This window comes from Oncorhynchus nerka, linkage group LG14 (genome assembly GCF_034236695.1).
Source record: "Oncorhynchus nerka isolate Pitt River linkage group LG14, Oner_Uvic_2.0, whole genome shotgun sequence".
NCBI lineage: Eukaryota > Metazoa > Chordata > Actinopteri > Salmoniformes > Salmonidae > Oncorhynchus > Oncorhynchus nerka.
Genome location: NC_088409.1, coordinates 13,866,154 through 13,882,478, shown reverse-complemented (window position 1 = coordinate 13,882,478; position 16,325 = coordinate 13,866,154). Strand labels below are relative to the sequence as shown.

General features: G+C 39.7%; 3 protein-coding genes across 3 annotated transcripts; all 3 read left to right on the top strand.

The window, feature by feature from the left end:
• The first annotated feature begins 1,104 nt into the window (after window positions 1–1,104).
• hoxa11b (homeobox A11b) lies at window positions 1,105–3,301 on the top strand. The gene is made up of 2 exons (XM_065027087.1): window positions 1,105–1,738; window positions 3,069–3,301. Exons 1-2 carry the CDS (start codon window positions 1,105–1,107, stop codon window positions 3,299–3,301), a joined length of 867 nt encoding a protein of 288 aa, XP_064883159.1.
• A 4,030-nt stretch (window positions 3,302–7,331) lies between these two features.
• Window positions 7,332–9,883, top strand: hoxa10b (homeobox A10b). The gene is made up of 2 exons (XM_029647320.2): window positions 7,332–8,124; window positions 8,903–9,883. Exons 1-2 carry the CDS (start codon window positions 7,332–7,334, stop codon window positions 9,178–9,180), a joined length of 1,071 nt encoding a protein of 356 aa, XP_029503180.1. The 3' UTR covers window positions 9,181–9,883.
• Window positions 9,884–12,830: 2,947 nt separating this feature from the next.
• Window positions 12,831–15,035, top strand: hoxa9b (homeobox A9b). Its single transcript, XM_065027086.1, has 2 exons — window positions 12,831–13,511; window positions 14,172–15,035. The coding sequence occupies exons 1-2, from the start codon at window positions 12,953–12,955 to the stop codon at window positions 14,408–14,410; spliced, it is 798 nt and encodes a 265-aa protein (XP_064883158.1). The 5' UTR covers window positions 12,831–12,952; the 3' UTR covers window positions 14,411–15,035.
• Window positions 15,036–16,325: the final 1,290 nt, after the last annotated feature.

Genomic DNA, 16,325 nt, shown 5'->3' with positions numbered 1-16,325 from the left:
GTTTAGCCATAAGAGATTGAGATTGAGACACGAGAGATTGTTTTGGTCAACAAGTGACAATTCTAACTTCGGATAGGCCTTATAGGAAATATAAACGGAAACTGATTCTGAATTTGCATAAAGCCTATCCACAGATAGAAATGGAAATGCGTACAAATATGTTGATATATAGAAATGGAAATGCGTACAAATATATTGATATATAGAAATGGAAATGCGTACAAATATATTGATATATAGAAACGGAAATGCGTACAAATATATTGATATATAGAAATGGAAATGCGTACAAATATATTGATATATAGAAATGGAAATGCGTACAAATATATTGATATAGCGCTAGATTGAGATGGGCTTTTGTATAATACAATTGTGTTCTTCTTGCAGCCTTAGCCCACATGCTGTAGGCTAATATTACTACTAGCGTAATACATTAGTGGAAAAGGCATAGTGGTTGTGGAAATATATTGATCCAGAGCCTTTTATGGCAAATAGAAGGCTCTGGGTTGTTCTGGTATAATTATATTTCATACACATTGTATCTTACCCATACACTTTACAATGCCTTGATGTGTCCACACAACAGCACATGCTCCTTATTGACCAATGTATGTTCCAGAGATAGAGAGAATATAACACATGAAAATCATATTCAGAAAGTATTAACACCAGGATTGTCGTTAATAACGAAGGTTATTCGCACATGCTGCCAACAAGGCCTTGATTTATCGTGACTTCAAAGGTGTGTGATATGAAATAATTTTCCAAATGTACAAGTAACCATACCAAATAATGTATTGTTATGATTACTTGTACATTTGGAAAATTATTTAATACCACACACTTGAATTGAGAAACGCATTCACTCATTGCAACGCATCAGTTGAACAGACGTATCTGTCCAGTTCTGCCCCTGGTCACATGACTGGCGCTCTGAGGAATGGATGGAGAACAAACTGCACGTCAGCTTCACGTCTTAGAATTTGTTGCTCAACCGATCTGCTTCAAAGTGACTGGAGCCTAGCAGCACATAGGAACGATGCGAAGGGAGGGTTGGTAGACTATTAGAGTAGGCTACAGGCTACGCAAGATCGAATCATTATGGATTTTGATGAGCGGGTCCCAGTTGGGTCTAATATGTATTTGCCCGGCAGCTGCACCTATTACGTCTCGGGGACAGACTTCTCAAGCCTCCCTCCTTTTTTGTCCCACCAGAGTCAGTCTTCTTGTCCCATGACATATTCCTACCCATCCTCAACTCTGCCACAGCTTCCGTCTGTCAGAGAGGTAGCTTTCAGGGACTATCATGACATTGGTAGCTCCAGTAAATGGCACCACCATAGGGTCGGTATGTCACACTGCTACCCCACTGAGGACACGGTGCATAGGGACTGTCTATCAAGCTCGACCTCCTTGGGGGAAATATTCACGAGAAATAACTCCAGTGATGTCTATCACACCAGCAGCTCCAATCCTACATCAAGTCTCCAGGGCAGTGTGAGTAGGAATGGAGTGTTACCGCAAGCCTTTGATCAGTTTTTCGATACTGCTCAAGGGAGCGCAGACAACACACCAACAAGCGAACACTCCGTGGACAGAACTGCCACCAAACAACCTATAGTTCCGGTGACCGGTTCCGAAAAGTGCCGGGATACAGAGGAGGGAACGCCGGGCGAGGTGAGCTGCAGCCCGGTGTCTTCTTCCGGCAACAATGAGGAGAAATATAGCGCCAGCGGTGAGTATAAAGACGACCAGTTCTGTGAGAAAGTTTGCAATCTAACGCGCTGCTATTAAGGCGTTTATATGCTGTTTTATAAGCGCGTAAGGTTTATTGTGGGGCTGTAGATCTACCCCAACAAAAACGTTGTTATAAACGACAAGATCACGTGCTTGGAACTGAAATTGGCCGTGAAAGACAGAGAATTTCCCATTCTAAAATATTCGAGCATTATTTTTAGGCCTATTAGTTGTTCTAGACACATAGCTTGGCTTACTTTTCATAACGTATCAAACGACTGCAACGACAACTTAATGAATTGATAGATTTATTGCAAAATTATATTTTTATACATTATAACTCAGGGACGTATTGAATATGTGCTGCATGGTCCCCCCTATAACCTGAATGGTATATTGTTATTATATTAATATCATCTTAGTGATGTAGTATAAGGTGATAAAGTAAATAATTAAACAAATGTAATAGATTTAATTGATTCTTTAATATTTTTAGCCAGGAGGATAGTCCATTCAGTAACAATTGCCACCCACTGTGCACAGACGTCAGTTCAACGTCTAGTTTTGATTTACATTTGGTTGAGTTGTCAACTAACGTGAATTCAACATGAAAGCAACAAAACAATTCACCATGTCATTGGATTTAGGTTAGAAGTTGGGTGAAAAGGAATTCCTTTACGGTGATGACTTTTTGCAAATCCAATCAGTTTTTCACGTTGATTCAACGTCATCATATTGAATTTTTTGTTGAAATAACGTGGAAACAACGTTGATTCAACCAGTTTTTGCACAGTGGGCACTGTTTTCCAGAGAGTCCTGGGATCCATCAAATCTATAAAAACATACACATTACATAGAAAATGTGTAGAAAGCACAGCATACACCGTAGAATACATTAGGCTAGTATACACCGCGCTAGAAAGCGTTTACCACTGCGTTTTGGAAATGATGTTCCTTTTGGGAGGTGTTTGATGTTGTCCAGAGGTGTTATTATTAGGGCTATTGCTTTTCACCACCCGTCATTTCCATATACTGAACTCTAAGAAATGTCATGATTATGTTACATAATGTACCCTAAATATGCATAGAAATGTTGGGATTTCATGCTTATTAAAAGCAAAACATGGCCAAAAACATGTATCCCGTTTCTACCTTAATTCAAGGCTTTCAGTTATAGTTTTTATGATAAAAAAAGCACAACTTATTTTGTTGTCAGTCTATTTAGACTCTTGTTTATAAACCTTTTGACACCATGTATGTATTTTATTGCAGAACGAAAGCAGCTTCCTATTTGATTTTTCTATCTGAATTGCAATTCTTCCTTTCAGGTGGACAGAGAACCCGTAAGAAGAGATGTCCATACACCAAATACCAAATCAGAGAATTGGAGAGGGAGTTCTTTTTCAGTGTTTACATCAACAAGGAGAAACGTCTTCAACTTTCGAGGATGCTCAATCTCACCGACCGCCAAGTTAAAATCTGGTTTCAAAACAGGAGGATGAAAGAGAAGAAACTGAACAGAGACCGTTTGCAGTATTATACCACGAACCCTATGCTGTAACACTGGCTGATGGATGTCGCCTCCCCTCAGACAAGGCATGCATGAAGCTCAATCGCTCATTTCAAATTCGTTGGTCTGCAAATTCCTGATTACACCCCTCCCGTGATGGACAGACATTTGTAGATTTATTTGTCCATCATACTTAATTTGATGAGAGTAATATCTAGTGTAATATTATTATTATTAGGCCTATTGGCCTATTTTAATTGTAGGTGATTTTCTTGTTGATCTTTTGATCTTGCTATTTGTTGTTATGAAAGTGCGGTGCCACCAAAACAGAACATATATCTGCTCGAATCATAACTTGCGTAAAAGTCACATTTTCGAGCAAATTATTTAATTGGCATCAATGCATAATGCATGAATTACACGAACGTTATATTTACGCGCGCCCATTTCATATCAAATTCGACATTTAACGATGTAACATATTTAACAACCTGTATCTTTACATTTATTATATATATACCTACAAAGGGTACATACCTTTTCCATGACGAGAAGGCATGATTTATCCCTAACTTTGTTGGTTGTTTGTTGTCGCCATTACACACGCAAAGAAGGACTAGGCTATTGTTTTTGTTCTCGTGAAATATTCGACATACAAAGGTTATATTGTAAAATTGTTCAATCATCCCTGATACTTGAAAGTGTTTGTTTTGTTTAAGTTCTCAATGTCGGAACATATCAGCTATTTTCCTGCGTTTTTGGCAAGAGAAAAGCTGCTCCAATACATTGAGCTATTGGGACATTTTAGTTCTTTGTCTTCATTTTTGAGCCAATTCAAATGTTCCTCGTTGTAAATAGCCTACGATGGATTTTGGAATGATTAGGCCCTATATAGGCTTAGCCTATTTCACACACCCTATTGGAGACATACGAGTCACCTTTCCGTTTGTTTTCTTAGTTTATTTTCTAAATTGGATGAATGGGTCTATATGTCTCGAGAAAATATCTCCTTGTATGATTCTCGACATAAAACCTGGCTGCGTGGGTCATATCAGATGTATGATGTATTTGACTTTACATTGCCCCCATGGGCCGAAATGGGATCCTATGCCATTAATGTTAAATATCCATTACAGAAGTTCCACCCAAAAGGTTGTCTAGCACGTTATTTTATTCAACTTTATGTACCATGCTAAACCATCTATCACCGGACGACTTTTATATACAATCAACGTCTGGAGTTTAAATGTCCCGCGTTTAAGTTTATTGTTTCAAAAAGAATACTAGGCCTATAAAAAGAGAATGTATAGCCTACTTTAAATAAAATACTTAAGGTAGCCTATATTTAAAATAAACTTGATCAGTTGTTGATCAGACCTACTGATTGTGTATTAGGCCTATGTGTATAATTGGCTTACGTTTGTCAATATTTCGGTTAATGTCTTATAGTTCAAAGCCTATGGGCGTTCATGAATAGTGGGCTAGTGAAAACACCAATTAAGAGTGATAGCAGCATGAAGCTAGTGTAGATGTCCGGCTGCAGCCAGTCCGGGTGATGATGGTCTTGGGCCGTGCATCCTGTCCGGTCAGGCTAACCGGAATGCCGCCTTTACGGACACATCCTCCCTGTTGCTGCAGCAACTTGGCCATAAAACGCGTCTTCGTCTGGAACATTTCTACAATTGGAGTGTAGTGCAATAAACCGTCTGAGACCAAGTTATTAACTGTGACGAAGGGCTTTAAAAACAACGGCTGCCTGCCTGGGAGCATTGAAAGCTTGTGTTCGCGGACTTTTCCTGCTTCATTTGTCTCAGCAGCTCAGCGGGCAGGAATATATTCAGGTTGGAATCTGCAGTTCAAACGTGGTTGTTTGTTTGTTCCACTGGGAGGCGCTGCTCGGATCAATGTCATGGATCAATGCCGTGGATGTGGACGGAACTCTGGCCGAGACTCTACTTCCCATGCATCAAACATCCAAAGACAGACTCATTACATTACAGGGTTTCATTGTTCAGGTAATTATCCCGATGTGTGTATAATTGTTAAATATTCTCTTATTTTTATCGAAATATATTTCAAAATGCTCGAAATGGGAAAACAAATACGTGTGTGGTCCATTTTTTCTTGGCAAAATGGGTTAAAGTGAGGCGTTTTTGTAAGGAGCCTTTCCATCCTGCTAGAAAATGATATATAAAGCTGGTTTATCGCTGAAATCCACATTATTGGAAATATAATATTAGATGACACAATGTATTAGAACCAATGTATTCCGTGTGGGAGAGGATGACTGAATAGGCCTACCTACCGTTACACAGCACATAATATAATATACAATATAACCAATATGCTAAACGTAAAATAGCTTTATACATCGGCCTTATCCTGTCTAGAGATGTCTATGGCGTTTTTCTGGAAAAATAACACGAACTATTCGAATGGTTCTTATTTGAGTCATTATTACCATCGTTTACCAAATACGAAACGTTAGATTATAAAATGTGTTTGGTTTGTGTGTGTGTTGGGAAGGGGAACATTCTAGCTGAGTATCCCATAGCTACCGGAGGGCTTTTTAGTCTCCAGTGAAAAATAAAATAGCTGTTAGCGGATGTAGTAAAGTGCCACATTACGCACGAGGGGCGCAGGCATATTTTTTTGTCCGGTTGCAAGAATAACTTGGAACAGAAGAAACATTGTTAACATGATTTTATTAGCCGCTATAAGGAGACATGCATTAAATGATTTTAAGTATGATAATAACTTAATAATAACTTAAAGTACCACTGGCTAGAGGTAAATAAATAGGCTGTTGAAATGATTATACGCACGTCATGAGACTAGTACCCACTCAAATCAATGGTTTAGGGTATTCATTTTTAATTAATTTCTAAATCAGATTAAAAACCCAAATAAGTCGCACCATATAGTGTTTTTTGGTCAGAACAATAACGTAATATTACCGTGGTAATTATAGTAACAAACATAGCAAGGATGATCTTTTTCCCAACTGCATGGGGGGATAATAAAGGCAGTGGTATTTATAAAGGCTGTGGTTAGAACCACATAACACAGCTAGGCCTATTGCTATGATTTACATAGGCCTAATCTATTTCTATTCAATTTGGGGATATGAGTCTGAGGATATTGTTTTCAATTGGATTCTTAAGGAAATAAATGGGATCCCACCGAAATTGGTTCTGGCGGTGTATAAAATAATCGAAACGTGCCGAGTTGTACACTTGTAAAAGGCATTACGCACCAATTACGCACAAGGTATTTCATAACAAATGCACATGTATTTGATAAATAACGTGTTTGTAACGTGTTTGTTTCAGATTATATTTCCCATTATGTTAACAAGATAGGTAAACAATCTTTGCCACGGCCTATTTTGTTTCTGACTTAACCAGCAGCAAATTAGAAAACTAAGTTTGTTCTACTACTATACTCTGGCTTCATGTAGACCCATTAGCCTTTATATTGTCAAGGCTGTTGATGATTGTTTTCGCATGTAAAATGATCTGTAATTGGTAACTAAGGGACATTAACTAATAGTCAAATAGATATTTTGTCACAATGTTCTGTGAACTTGAATAGAGCAATGTTTTGACGCTTCCTGGAGAGGAATGTGTAACGAGCTTTCCACTAAACTGTTTTCAAGGTCTGCAGACATCTGCAGTTATTTGCACTGTCCCTTCACATGTAAATAGTAATTTGTGTATGATTATATCTTCCCCCCTCGTGTGCGTGTGTGTGCGCGCGTGCGTGTGTGCGTGCGTGTCTGTGAAAGGGTGCCTGAGGTCAATGTTTACAACATAGATTATCGTAAAAGGTAATGCAGCCCATGTCATGTCACCTCTACTATCTATCCACCATTTTAGGTTGAACTGATAGCTTTTAATACACCACTTACCTTTACTTTTTCATTTATTATATTAAATCTTTAAACAAAATGAGTATGGCATATTGGCATTACGTGCTTTCAATGGGAGGAGTCTCTCTTCTTGTGTTTTAATTGGCTGTCAGCTAAAGCGCAGAGAAGTGTGAGTATCTGTAATTATATTCAGCATGTATGGCACAAGAAATGTCAGCCAGAAAGGGCTATCCTCATCCTCCGTCAAATTATACACCAACGATGTCATGCTCTGACAACCAAAGTGGAAACTCGTTTTTAGTAGACTCCTTAATCCACGGACGAACCGAGAGCGGTGCCTCATACTACCAAAGTAACGGCGTGTATTTGTCACCAGGCTCGGAGTACTCCTATGGACTACCCAACCGCGCTTTTTTCTCTGGGCTCAGTAAACGCAACGAGAGCAATTCTCAAACTATGGTACCCTCATCTGGCCCATATTCACATATTCAAGGGATGGAAACATGGCTAGAGACCTCGAGATCTTGTCGAGTAGATCAGCCGAACAACCAGCAGCAAATTGCTCATTGTTCCTTCTCTCCGAGCATCAAAGAGGAGAATGCGTTTTGCCTGTATGAATCAGAGAAGTGTCTTAAAAGGTCAACAACGACGGAAGACATTTCCTATTCCCGGTTAACACCGGGATCATGCCCGGTTACAAACAGCACCGTGCCTGTTCCCGGTTACTTCCGTCTGTCTCAGACATATACCTCTTCAAAGGTTTATCAAGACGTTCAGCGGAACCCACAGCCTACTCAGTTCGCTCTACAACGTCCGGCCCGTTTCGACACCTCACCGCCACCTCCTACCCCGGTGGTGGATACAGGCAGGAGGGAGAGTGAAGCACTGCCTGACCCACCGCCATGTGCTCCGGATGAGGACACCCGGGCATCGTCTGTAAATGGTTTGTCCTCCCCCGAACCCGCCGAGAGCTGTGCGGAAAGTCCAGTCAAACCCTTTAAAGGTGAGTACTGCTCTAAATCCAAAAAATGACGTTTATGACAATGGGATCTTGATGGGTGTACATGGAGGGAGTGTAGTGTCAGTGCCCCCGAGTCAGTGTAGATGTGCCTTGGCGTTAACCTTGGTTTTTAGAGGCATATCCTACTGCTGTATCGATTATATTGTGGACATGAAAACTTCCCCATATGTGGGTTATATGCGCAGCGGTAAAGGTATGTCTTTGTGGGGTATGACAGAGTGGCCAAGAGCTGGGATTTCCTCCAGTGTTTTTAACATTATTTTATGACGAGGAGCAGCAAGGCCAATCCTGTCCAGTACATCTGTCTAATACAACGCGTTGATGTCCTCAGTCTTCCCACTAAACCATCAACTGCAGCCATAATTTCAGCAGACTATGAGTTACTTTTATGTCTTAATAAAGGCGTATTAATACATAGAAATATAATTAAGTGAATCTTGAGCACAACGTGGATGTAATAGCTTAGGTGTTTGGACAGATGCAAAATATGTGCATACAACGGGCATTGTGTGTGTGTGTCTACATTAACTTCGTATCACTGTCAAATAAACTAATGGGCTCAGGATGGCTATTTAAAGATAATTTTAGACAACACATTTTTTATGTTGATAGGTATTAGGTCAGTGTTTGTCTATAGATGCAAACATCTTATGGAATTGCATTATTTCTGTGTACAATAATTACAATTGGGCAACAAGTGCAGTAGCATGAAGAAAACATATGTTGCCGCACTAATTTCTCTTTCAATTTCTTTCTACAGGAGATGGAACATCTGAAACCAAAGCTAACTGGCTGACAGCGAAGAGTGGCCGGAAAAAGCGTTGTCCCTACACCAAGCACCAGACTCTTGAGCTAGAGAAAGAATTTCTCTTCAATATGTACTTGACTCGTGAGCGTCGCTTGGAGATCAGCCGCAGCGTCTACCTGACAGACAGGCAAGTCAAAATCTGGTTCCAAAACCGAAGAATGAAACTGAAAAAAATGAGTCGGGAAAACAGGAGCTATCGGGAGCTAGCGAACAACTTCAGTTTTTCGTGAGACATTCGTGCCGTATTTGGCGTCCTCCTCCATCAATGGCCAGAGCGCCTTCCTTTGAGAAACCCTGTCGTGTGAATATGACCGTGTAGGTTCGGGCTACAATTGCTAACTTATTGATATGTCGTTTTGTTGTCATTTTACCTGAATACGTCTCTGTTTTGTTTTGTCGTGGTTATGTATTTATACTGTCATAACATATGTTTGCTCCCTTTATGTATATACCAACAGTTAATATAGATATGGAACGACTTAAGTGTTTCAGAGCTGCACAATATCGGCATTCGTGGTACATAATACATGTATATAGCCACCTTGAGTGACGCATTGACATCTGTGCTTGCTGGAATAGCTCTTGGGGAAATGTTGTAACCTGTAGCAATATAGGCCTAGGTTACGTCATGGATAAAGAGCCTCGATGGATTTGATATTTAATATCTGCACATTTTGCTGGTATTATAGCCATATATACTAAAAGCATCACACAATAACTATTTTGTAAAGGGTTTTATTTATACACAAGAAACTTATCTGAGACTTGTAAATATTGTTTACAATTTGCCTTCTCGTATTTTTATTGTTCTCTCCAAACCGTTTTAATAATATGGCCCATATTGTCATTGCTTTGTCTATAGAGAGACTATACTGTGAAATGAATTGATATGTTGTCTGTTGGCCTCACTAAGTAAGTCAATAAAAACACGGCACGTTTTTACCTTGCATTGGAATGTTTCAGTCCACAGATCATCTCTCCTGTATAGAATGTAATCGTTCATACCCACGAGAGGAATAGCCTGGTGGTGGGACCCCCTCTTTATTCCACGAGGTTCCATTTGTTCAGTTGCGGGTTGGTTTTACAGTAAAGAAAAAAAGAACATCAGTTTCCTCTTTTGTGTGACGCTGATGCCCTTCATTTCAATAGGAATCATTGCCTGAGCCATAGCCATGATGCAAGCACTACACTTGTTGTCTAGGACTCCCTGGAAAAGAGTGGCATGTGTTACTGAGTGAACTATCCTGGCTAAATAGATACAAATGAAATGACCATTGTGAAGGTTTATGGTCAAAGACACTCCATCGGGATAGCTCTTGTTTACTGCAGGGTGTACTGGATAGATGGCCCGGAAAACAACATGCTTTTCTCAAGGACATTACTGGCGGTAGTTTGGTTCATCATCATATGCTATCTATGAAAGGACACTACTGTCTGTCGACATGTGGAGCGTTGTGAAATATGCACGCAATAAGACACACCATTTGGACTGTATCTTTTCCGGTGTGCAAATGTTGTGTTATGCGTAAAACAAGTGTAAACATTGAGAAATGATACAATTTTGACCATCTAATTACAATTACGCATAGAAGGAGAGTGAATTATAGGATCCCTATGATTTCGACTGTATCTGTTACAGTTGTGCGAAATGAATGCGTAAAATAAATGCTTGTAGACTATATATATTTATTTAGGAGGAGAGAAGGCTGTTGAGGGGTTCAGCTGTATTTTCCCCCACCACACGAAACTGCCTTAATTGCCTCAGTAAAAACTCTTGCGTTTCACAGAACACTCCAAATTGTCTCTGGCAACAGAGCTGTGCCCCGAAGGAAGTAGGCTACATTTACTGAGTAGCCTAGTCGTGTGTAGAATATTCTATAACAATTTCGATGCATTTGTTTAAGTCATGTGTCTACGGAAATGTATTGTCTCTCATGTCGACATTAGGCTATTATAAGCATGCATACAGTGCAGCGGAAACCTGTGACTTGCAAAGCACAAAAACATCTAGGAGTCTGCATTTTTTAAACGTTATGTTTATTGTGGTACAGCGTGATATATGCAGAATTCAATACAATTCCAATGCAAGAACCCCCCAAATGTAGCCCATTCCCCGATTTCAACTGCCCCCCTAGTCACTTTATCCTGGCGCCGGGTCTGATATATACAACAAAAAGAAAAAACGAACCAAAAAATCAAGACTGCAAAGGAAATGTTGTTCCTCACATATATCGCCATATCTATTGAAAACAACAACAAAAGACGAGCACTAGACGCGGCCTTTAGCCTTTATGTCTCAGAGGGAGAGATATCGACTTGGCTTGAGGGAGAGGAAGGACTGCAAGGCCTCGGTTATGATCATTGCAGTCTGGCCAAAGCCTCGTGCGCTGCTGCAGCGTTCCCAGTGGCACACATTCGAAGTGCCGGATGCGTCTGCTGCGCCACACAATGGACACAAAGCATGGGTTTTATTGGCGATATTTAGCCCAGACAGCCAGGTTGTAACCTAAAGAAAAACAACTAAATAGCCCCCGTGATAAAAACAGACTGCTATAGCACCTAACGTTTTTTCTCTCTCCCCACTTTGATAGCTAAAAGCGCCGCGCAGACCGTCCTAGTGTTCACTCATCGGTCCATAAATAGTAAGGGTCTGTTATGGTTTTACACACTAACACAACGGGATCTTTCTCCATAATCTATTGACACTTGGATTTGTTGACGCTACTATGTAGAAGTATTGTATTTTTATTTCTGAACACTAATTCGATGGTAGAATTCACATAGCTTGTTCCTCGTGTACACACACTGTGTCAATGGCTGTATATGCCTGTGTTTTTCAGTCTTAAATCTAAATAATTAGTCTTAGTCTGACTATCAAATAATAGCCTATGTGAGGTATGCATTTTTAGATTCGGTCTTAACTTTCTCGAATCGATTTGGGACAATAATTTGGTAAGTAAGATCTAATTCATTCGTTCGAATTAATAATACACAATATAATAAAAAATAATCAAAAATGTATGACTGAAAAGCCCTTTCAATGGGAGGTAGCCATTGGAGATTCTCTACTGAACATTATTTTTAGTCCAGGACTATGGTTCAATCTGTGTCCGGGAAACCGGTCCTTGGTGTGTTTTCCTATAGGGTCACATAGGTCTACATATATAAGGTTTTACAGATGGCATATAATGGCAAATATGATGAATATGGCAAATGGCAACTCACACTCACATCAGCGTACCTATAGTATATAGGTCTATTAACTCACAGGTCTACTATTTTAAATGTGGGTATGTATTTGGCCAAATAAAATTGCTGCATGTATATTTCTATTTAATAAGTAGCCTATATAACGATATCGCCAATCTAATGCTATAAATTATTTGGAATAACCTCGGAGTTTTTGCCCTTATAGGCTTATAGGCAATCATGGACTGAATTATGTTGATAGATACTGGATAATTTATTGAATAAATTCATTCTATAGAATTCCACATTTTAGATCGGTGGTGAGAGTTCTTATAAGGAAATGAATGTGTGTTATTCTGCGCGTAGTAACGACTACACGTCACAGTGGATATATAGCTCCTTACTACTTTGCTGCATTCCTTTCTTTTTTAAGGAGGCTAGAAAAACATGCTATACTCTCTCACTTTCTAGACTTATATAAAACATAGCAACGTATATCAACATTAAAGTCTCATTTGAAAACAAAAAGCATAAACCTTACTGCTTGTATAAAATGATATAGGCATATGACTTTGCTATTAAAAATATAACGGAGGAAAATGGTGACCATTTAGCTAGTTGAGTAGACTGATTTATTATTTATTGTTCTGTCCCACGGTCACGTGTCTGCGGCACCCAATCCAATCCCGGCCAAGGTTCAATTTATTGAACGAATGTGGTGGTTCTTGGTGCAGCGAATAGTATCATGATCCTGTTTTTCTAAATATATCACAGTGGAAGTTTAGTTGCCTTTGGCTTTGTGTATTTGTTGTCATGTCGACATTAGGCACGCTTAGTTACTATGCAGACTCTCATCTTCCCCGCGACCAAGGGGATATTATGGCACACACATACTCAAGCGGACCAGGGGTGGAACAGGCGAGCCAGCCGATGCTAACTGAATATGGCGGTCCGGAATCTTGCCCTTTGCAGACGAAATCTTCTATTTTCAGTGCGTCTTGGAGTCCCATTTCTGCTCATCAGCCTCCGAGCAGCGCATCTATAACACACCAGCCATATTTACACCACCATTGTCCAACAGGAGATACCGATGGGATGTTTATGCGTTCCTGGGCGTTGGAACCGGTTTCTACGTCGATATGTTTAACGGGATTATCGTCAAATATGAACTATGATATCAAACCCGAGCCGCTGATAGGAAATGGGGACTGCACAGCGCTGGAAACGCACACACCTCTTGTGTCCGACATTGACAACGGACCGTTCCGCGCAGAGAAGGATACGATCGCGTGTGATGCCATTTTCTCCAAACCCAACGAAGAGTGCAGCACATCAACCGTAGAGGAAAAGAGGGAGAGGGAGATCAACACAAGTAAGCACGGCATCTTTCATTTGGATTCATGCGTAATGGTGATTATGATCTCATATGTGTCTAGATCTTTGGAATTAATTCATGTTGAATTAAGCAGGAATCTAGAAATATAAGGTCAGAGACTGACGTTAATACATTATTTATGATATAATATAGGCCTTCTGTAAAGGTTGAGTTTACGTCAAACTATTGTATCCATTATTTGATAACGAATGGATCATATTGCGCCAAAGCAGTACCACTGACCGACAGTAGCAAAACTCCCTCCCCTCCTCGATCTAGTTTGTAACCTACTGTGAAAGATAATATGATTTTGCTATTTGGATTATGTTGGACCAAAGCAGCTGCCCCACAGCGGCAAAATGTCGTCCCCTCCTCGACTCAGTTTTTACTGTGAGAAACCATGATTTTGCTATTTGGATTATGACTAAACTATACCAGTTCATTTCCCACTGTTATGGGCAGTAGACTAGGCCTTAGGGTCAGAAGGCCGAAACGAGCACATAAACGGCTGACTGTATTAGCTACTGCATGTTAGCTATTTCAGCAAGACCTTGTCTGCTGTTGTTCGTCATCCACAGTTTGTAATACCATTCTGACTCTTGTGGAAAACACTATTTCTCATGAGCTCTGTCTCGCTTTTGTCGAACCCTCTTTCAGATGACCCATCCTCCAACTGGCTTCATGCAAAATCCACCAGAAAAAAACGCTGTCCATACTCTAAGCATCAGATTCTCGAACTGGAGAAGGAGTTTCTGTTTAACATGTATCTCCCCCGCGACCGTAGATACGAAGTAGCAAGAGTTCTTAATCTGACTGAGAGACAAATTAAAATCTGGTTTCAGAACCGCCGGATGAAGATGAAGAAAGGGAATAAGGACCGTCGAAAGACATGTTAAAAAGGCGAGCAGTGCGGGCCCTGTAGACCCGTAGAATAAACTGTGAATAGTTACAATTGGTGGACTTTCAGGAAACGAAGATATTTCTGGAAAATAGTTGCCAATCTATCCACATTTTGCTTGATCTATAGTCTATGTTGTGTTCTGTAGGGCTGTTGTGTTGTTGTCGTTGTAAAATCTGTCGGCTCGTTTTCTTCCTAGAGTGTTCTCTGTTTGACAATGCTTATTCGTTTGATTGGTACTTTGATGTTATCTCAATAACTTGGATGTAATTGGTAAATCATTTCATTAATGCACACAGATTACTGTTAGACATTGTCTAATGTTCGTTGCATGAAATGTTTCATGAATTGATTCTGTGTTTTTTTCACCCAGAGTTTAGTCTATGTTATTGGCCTAATCATGTTTATGCGTTGACTACCTGAATGTGTTTCAACTACCTGTCAGACTATTTATTTATTTATAGTTTTTTTTTTGCCGAAAGAAACATGTTTAGACGGTGTGATATTAACAGTTTTGTCTATGGAATTACAGCAACACTGTGCACACGCAAAATACCTCAATGTCAGAGTATTTCGATTCTAAAACTCGTTTGTATGAAATATCAAATAAAATGTCAAATTATTTTGTGCGTCGTAATCCATATTTATTGTTTGGAAATCAGATAATTAATTGTTACTAAGATTCTAATTGTTGATAAATGTCCAACATCTGACAAGATATCTGTATTTATTTCCTTTTATCCAAAACATAACAACTATAGTTTCTACAGCACTTCATCTTATTCAGTTATAATTTTCATTTAAAAAGGCAACCATATTTTTCATGTATAGGCCTATGCCTGATATAAATGTTGCGTATGATAAACTATCACAAGATGAATAGGTCTATTTATTAAAACATTAAACATATCCCTACTCAATATTTACAGAAAATGTTATTTATTTAGTAAAAGGTTGAGAGTATAGGTATGCTAGGCCTATGCCTGATATAAATGTTGCGTATGATAAACTATCACAAGATGAATAGGTCTATTTATTAAAACATTAAACATATCCCTACTCAATATTTACAGAACATGTTATTTATTTAGTAAAAGGTTGAGAGTATAGGTAGGCTAGGCCTATGAGCATAATTATATCCAAACAGGTACTAAAGAAGCGAACAGATGTAAATCCTACAGGCCTATATAGGATTAGTGGATTTAAAGCGGGCATTTCCCGTGTAGTCCGTGTTGGCTTAGTACCACCACACACCATTTCAACAGCCCCTTCTCTCCCTTTCCTTTAGGCCTTGTTAATAGCACGAGCATGAGTTCTGAATCCCAACATACAGTACATATAAAAGGCATTGCTGGACATTGGACAAGCCCGCTCCATGCTATTTGCTACAGGCCAATGTGCACTGGCACACGATATTGGTTGCCATGCAGCAATAAACCACAATCACAGCGTTAACTGTTTATGGGGTGCAAAGCGATTGAGAGCGGAAAGGAAGCAACACCATGCAAGTCCTCGCGTCTGAATATCACTATAATATGCTTTTCATACGGGCTATTTTTAAAGGGGTAAACATTTTAATGGTTGTAATTACACACAACCATGGTTAACCACGTCGTTCAAAAAACATATATTCAAGCACACGAAAACACCTATGTTTCCAGTCACACACACACACACACACACACACACACACACACACACACACACACACACACACACACACACACACACACACACACACACACACCACACACACAATTCACATTACCCCACACTCACAGGGCCTGCTATGGTGTTGTTTGGCCGCGCTGTGACGCAGATGGGGCCTGTCTTCAAAGGTCTTAATCCAGAAAGCTGCTCCATAAAACGCGGGCTCAGCCATGCTGTCTGCTTTTTCTATTTGAATTACTTTA